Here is a 6,630-nt window from a genome sequence, read left to right on the forward strand (position 1 = left end):
CAGAAAATTATATAGTTTTCTACAGAATTAAAATTTATTCATAAATGTTCTAATCGAGCGTACTCGTGAGCTTTTGAGCCGAGCTTTTTTCTGCTCAAGCTCGGCTCGTTTACGAACAAAGCTAGTAAATCGTGCTCACGAACGGTTCTATTATGAATCGAGCTGACCACCAAACTGCTCATGAGCGGCTCAGCTCATTTATATCCCTAGTTATTGGAGTGGTAATCTTGGTAAAAAAAATTATAATGTTAGTAAAATAGGAAAGTTATAAAATTGAAGTGTCATAATAACATTATAGATAAAGTTGAGGGCCATAAGTGTAATTTATTCTATTAAATAGGAGAGGAAAGGCACATGCGGGTGGTGGTGGGCCCAGCTACTTGTAGAGAGAGAGAGAAAGAAAGAGCATAATGATAATCCTTTATGGAGGTACGATCCTATAGAACAGATCCTGTTCAAGTAAGGTCGTATAATGATAATCCTTTATTACTATTATATTTTTAAATTTGTTTTCAAAAAATTTACTCTTTTTTTTTTCTTTTTTATACGAAAAATTAACTTGTGTTTGTCATGATTCTCTCCGAGCTTTCTATATATACCCTTCGTAGGGTTGAAGTTAGATTGAAGAAGCAAAACACAAAAGTGATTACTTTGAGAAAAAGAGAGAAAATGGAGTTCCCAGTTATCAACATGGAGAAGCTTAATGGCGATGAGAGAGCTGCCACCATGGCTAAGATCAAAGATGCCTGTGAAAATTGGGGCTTCTTTGAGGTATTTAATCTAATTTTAATTTGATTATTTTCCTCATCCTGTTGAATGAATTAATGAATTAATTGTGGGCTTGTTTCGCAGCTGGTGAATCATGGAATTGAAACAGAGTTGTTAGACAGAGTAGAGAGGATGACAAAGGGACATTACCAGAAATGTATGGAGCAGAGATTCAAGGAAATGGTAGCCAGTAAAGGGCTTGATGAGATCAAAGATATGGATTGGGAAAGTACCTTCCATATCCGGCATCTTCCCCAATCTAATATTTGTGAAATTCCTGATCTGGCTCATGAATACAGGAAATTGATGAAGGAATTTGCAGGGAAGTTGGAGAAACTAGCAGAGGAACTTCTGGATTTGTTGTGTGAGAATCTTGGACTTGAAAAGGGGTATCTGAAAAAAGCATTTAATGGATCAAAAGGTCCGACCTTTGGCACAAAAGTTAGCAACTACCCACCATGCCCAAAGCCAGAGCTTATAAAGGGACTGAGAGCACACACAGATGCTGGTGGTATCATCTTGCTTTTCCAGGATGACAAAGTGAGTGGACTTCAGCTTCTCAAAGACGGGCAATGGATTGATGTCCCACCTATGCGCCACTCCATTGTTATCAATCTTGGAGACCAACTAGAGGTATCTTTTTGGTTCAAATCATACATATGAGTTGTTGTTTTTGAGTTGTTGAAATAAAAATGTTAGTATTGTGTACACAACACAGGTGATTACAAATGGAAAGTACAAGAGTGTTGAACACAGAGTAGTTGCACAGACAGATGGTACAAGAATGTCTATAGCTTCATTCTACAACCCAGGAAGTGATGCTGTCATATATCCAGCTCCTGTTTTGGTGGACAAACAGAAACAGAATCAAGTTTATCCTAAATTTGTATTTGAAGACTACATGAAGCTCTATACCACCCTCAAGTTCCATCCTAAGGAGCCTAGATTTGAAGCTATCAAAGCTGTTTCTTCTGCTGTTTAATACAGATACATCCATCATGATATCATTTTTATATTCATATATGAATGTTCTCAACTCAACTCATTCAAATAATAATAATAAAAAAAGAAAAAGAAAACTACCTCTCTCAGGAGGAGGAGTGGGTTCATGTTCTTTGTAGAAAATGACAAAAATATTAATATATAACCTCTTCTAAATAATTACCTCTTTGGGTTCTCTCAACTTATTATTTTATACAGTACTAAGATATAAAAGAAACTGTACGGACATTATCTATTTTGTTTGCCGACAATATACTTATCCCAGTAATGTACGTGAATGTTGAATCATATAACCATAAGAAAATAGAAAATAGAAAATAGTTTGGTGTCTAAAATGAAAATAACATAATAATTACAGTTGGTAACTTATTAACTTCCATGAAGGTCACATGGATAGAGGGAATCTTTTGGTTATGTAAAAGAGAAGAGAAGCACATGCATCCCCAACTTATTCTAACCATTTCTCTTTCCTTTTTTTTTGGTAGAAAAGGAAAAGAAAAATGAATAACAACAAACTACCCAGAAATTAGCCTAGGGAAGCTAACCCCAATCCTATCTTCTAAGAGAAGATGAGAGATGAAACTAGGGGAAACAGGAAGGGTAGTAACGCCTAACGTCCCTTCATGGCCCGCCGCCGCCAAGCGATCAGCAACACGATTCTGCTCTCTAAAAATGTGTCTGAACTCTACGAACTCAAAGGAGGAGCAAAGCCTTATAATAGCTTTGATGAGGTTGCGACTGTTAAGACCCATAGAATGATTCTCAGAAATCATTTTGATTGCTTCCAAATTATCAGACTCCACAGAGAGCCTCTTAACACCCAGCCTTTTAGCAAGATTGATTCCAGTAAGAATAGCCCAGAGCTCCGCAGAAAAGGAAGAACCCAACCCTAAATTCTGGGAGAACCCAGAAAGCCAGACGCCCCCTACATCTCTAAGCACACCTCCAGCCGCAATCTTACCGTTACTGAGGCAGGAACTATCAGTATTCAGCTTCACAACCCCCTCTCTTGGCCTGCTCCATCCCACGAGATGGACATCACAACACTGAGAGGCTCTGGCAAGGGACTCTCCTTTGAAACTATCGATAATAGAGAAAAGTTTTTTCGAGAAGAAATCAGCTAAGTTTGTCATAAAAACAGTTTTATCTCCAAAAATCTCCTCGTTTCTCCATTTCCAAACTTGGTGACAGATAATAGCAAAGAAAATGTCACCATGCTCCATGTATGGAAGCAACTTTCCTCTAACACCATCAGAGAACCAGTCGACCTCAGAATGTGCCATGAAGGAAGAGAAAATATGGTGTGGGAGAATTTTCCTCCAAACCTCTTTACTATTAGAGCAATCTCTAAGAGCATGGCACAAAGTCTCAACATGGCCTCTGCATCTACTGCAAGCTCCAGAATCAGCCAAGTGCCTTCTGTGCCTATCCGAATTAGTAAGAAGCCTGTCCTTAACGCCCAGCCACAGGAAACTCCTAATACGGAAAGGAACTTTAAGGGTCCAAATCGACTTCCACACATCCGAGGGAGGATCAGATCTAAAGAGAGAGAAAGCTTCAAAGGCCGATTTGCAAGAATAAACTCCATTATTAGTCAGCGCCCAACAGTGCCTATCCAAGTCTTCCTCTTGATTACTCACCTTCACTCCCCGCATTCTAAGGAGAGTCTCAAGGCTAAAGAAAGTATCAAACTTTGACCAGATCCAGTCCCCTTCCGAGTCAACCACATCGGCAATCCTCCAGTTGCGTATATCACTAGGCGGGGGGGAAGAACACACCTCAATTAACGGTTTATCCCCAATCCAGTTATCAAACCAGAAACTAATGGACTTACCATTCCCCACCTCCAGGCCAACTCCCGAGCAGAACTCATCAAACACAGCACTAAGTCCTTTCCAGAGGAAGGAACAATTAGCAACTCTCTCTTTCGGGCCCCCGAAGATTTTGTCTTTCCGATACTTACCACAAAGGAGGCGAACCCAAAGAGAGGAGGGGTTTTGCCACATACGCCAAAGGAGTTTCATTAATAAAAATTTATTATTGTCCTTTGCTTTCCTAATACCCAGACCCCCAGAATCTTTAGGCTGGCAAACCTCACTCCAAGGCACAAGATGGATCTTCCTGCCCTCCGCAGCTTCCCCCCACAGGAACCTACGGTTAATCTTGTCAAGATCATTAAGCACAGGATCCGGAAGCTTACAAGCCTGCATGATGTGATTGGGAGCAGCACAATTAACAGATTGAATTAACGTGAGGCGGCCAGCGAGAGACAGAGTCTTGGCTTTCCAAGTGGCACACTTCGAATTAGCTTTATCCAAAGTCTCTTTGAAGGAGCCTTTAGACACACGCTCACTATGGAGGGGAACGCCCAGATACTTCCCAAGAGAATCAGTAAGAGGAATACCTGAGAGATCACTTAATCTCTTACAGACTCTCTGATTCATATTCTTAGAGCACATCATCCTAGATTTCTGGATATTAAGCTTCTGCCCAGAGGCCGAAAAAAAACAATCCAGAATATCCATAATGACTCTCAACTGCTCCTCATTACCCTCAAGAAAGATAAGGACATCATCTGCAAAGAATAAGTGAGTCACCTGGGGACAGAAGCTGTTGATCGCCACAGGGTGGAAACTCCCATTATCAATCGCATCCTGAATCAGGTGAGAGAGCCTCTCCATAGCAATAACAAAAAGGAAAGGGCTCATAGGATCCCCCTGACGGATTCCTCTGCCCGGGGAAAATTCCTCCGACATATCCCCATTGACCATAACTTGAAACACAGGAGAAGAAATACATACCTTAATTAAACTTCTCCAGCTGTCCGGGATTCTAGCTCTCTCAAGGCTCTCCATCAAGAAATCCCAATTAATTCGATCATAGGCCTTCTCTAAATCCAGCTTCAGAGCCACAATGCCTTTCCTCCCCTTCCTAATCTTCATCGTGTGGACCATCTCTTGGGCGATCACCACATTATCCATCATTTGTCTACCAGGCACAAAGCTACCCTGATTCTGACAAATGATCGCAGGAAGAATGCCACGGATTCTATTAGCCACAATCTTTGTAACAGTTTTGTAAAGAACATTACAAAGACTGATAGGTCTCATATGCAAAAAGGAAGAAGGCTTATCAATCTTAGGAATCAGAACCAGGAGGGTTCTATTAACCAGCTCAATATCCTTCGAACCACTGAACACCCCCAAGACAAAATTATAGATGCCTTCCTTCACTACATCCCAATGCTTATGGTAAAAGCCCGCCGGAAGACCATCAATCCCAGGAGCTTTAGAAGCCCCAATGCTGAAGATAGCTTGGTCAATCTCTTTTCGGGAAATAGGTTGAAAGGCCTCCTGACTACAATCCTCACTGATTAAAGGAAATGTAGCAATAGAGTGAGCCCTCTCCAAAAGAACAGGTTCCTCTTTGAACAGCTCTCTGTAGAAATCCAGGGCTAAGTTTCGAATAACCTCATCTTCATAAACCCAATCACCATTAGAATCCTTAATGGCCTCAATTCTATTTCTCTGCCTTCTAATCAGGGTAGAGAGATGGAAGTATTTGGTATTACGATCGCCATCTCTAATCCAGGACTTCCGAGACTTCTGGAACCAAAGGAACTCCTCCTGCCTAAGCACAGCCTCCAGCTCCTTCTGAAGGGTTCTGAGGAGGCCCTCAAGGCTATGATCAAACCTCCCCTCCAACCTGCGTTGAATGCCCTCCATCCTCTTTAATAACTTGTTCTTCCTTCTGATAATATGCCCAAACACATTCCTATTCCACCCCTGCACCTTATTCCTGAACCCTTCAGCAGCTTGCAGTACATACGAATGAGGTCTCCAACTCTCATGAACGAACTCTTTAAACTTAGGATGGGACTCCCAAGCCAACTGATATCGGAACGGTCTCTTACCCCTAGGATGCTTACCTCTCAAAAGTCTAAACAAAATAGGACAATGATCCGAATGACGGAATGGGAGGTTCAACACAGAGCACTCGGGGAAGGAAGTTAGAGCTAAAACATTAGCGTAGACTTTGTCCAATCGAACAAAAGTATTATTACGCTTCCAAGTGAATTTATGACCAGAAGCCCCCAGATCGGAAAGCCCACATAAATCCATACTATTCTTGTGATGCAGACAGCGATTAACCATTTCTCTTTCCTAACTAACTAACTAACTAACTATTCTCACTGCCATACATACAAGAAAGACAATTAATTTAGGACATAAGAGTCCACTTGTATTTTGATGGCTTAATACATCATTTTCCCTCTTAACTTGTCCAAAAAGCTTGATTGTTTCAAAATGTCTTGATAGTCCCCTGATACTTCGTAAGCAAATTCTCAAATAGTATCTCTAGGGGGGATCTGTTGAACCATTGGACCATCACCTTAGTAGCCGACTCGTTTCCTCTTTTAACCATTTTCTTGTCCAAAATTGCAATTGGGGTAGGAGGTTGTAGTTCATTTACTGGTAAGTTAGTAGAGACTGCAACTTGAGCATCAACCTTCTTCCTTAGTTAAGAGACATGACAAACAGGATGAATTGAAGAATTCGCAGGCAAAGTAAGCTTTATGCAGCTTTACCACTATTTAAAGACCATAAAATAGAGGGGAGATTTTATGATTTGCACGTTGAACCACACATTGTTGCATGTAGGGATGCAGCTTGGCATTAGCTCAATCCCTAATCTCAAAAACTATCTTTGTCATGTGACTGTCTTGTTGCTTTATTCAGTGCTAGGCACGATGTAAGTGATATTTCATCAGCTGAAAAGTCACCTCTCTATCTATCAACAACCGATCCACAGACTCAACAACAGAATCTCTAGGAAAATAGGATATATGCAAAGGAGGTG

At 41.0% G+C, this 6,630-nt stretch overlaps 1 protein-coding gene across 1 annotated transcript; it reads left to right on the forward strand.

Moving 5' to 3' along the window:
- Positions 1-581: 581 nt before the first annotated feature.
- On the forward strand, positions 582-1,929 carry LOC136230325 (1-aminocyclopropane-1-carboxylate oxidase). Its single transcript, XM_066019371.1, has 3 exons — positions 582-771; positions 853-1,401; positions 1,487-1,929. Exons 1-3 carry the CDS (start codon positions 670-672, stop codon positions 1,748-1,750), a joined length of 915 nt encoding a protein of 304 aa, XP_065875443.1. The 5' UTR covers positions 582-669; the 3' UTR covers positions 1,751-1,929.
- Positions 1,930-6,630: the final 4,701 nt, after the last annotated feature.

The sequence above is a fragment of the Euphorbia lathyris genome, chromosome 5 (assembly GCF_963576675.1).
Source record: "Euphorbia lathyris chromosome 5, ddEupLath1.1, whole genome shotgun sequence".
Taxonomy (NCBI): domain Eukaryota; kingdom Viridiplantae; phylum Streptophyta; class Magnoliopsida; order Malpighiales; family Euphorbiaceae; genus Euphorbia; species Euphorbia lathyris.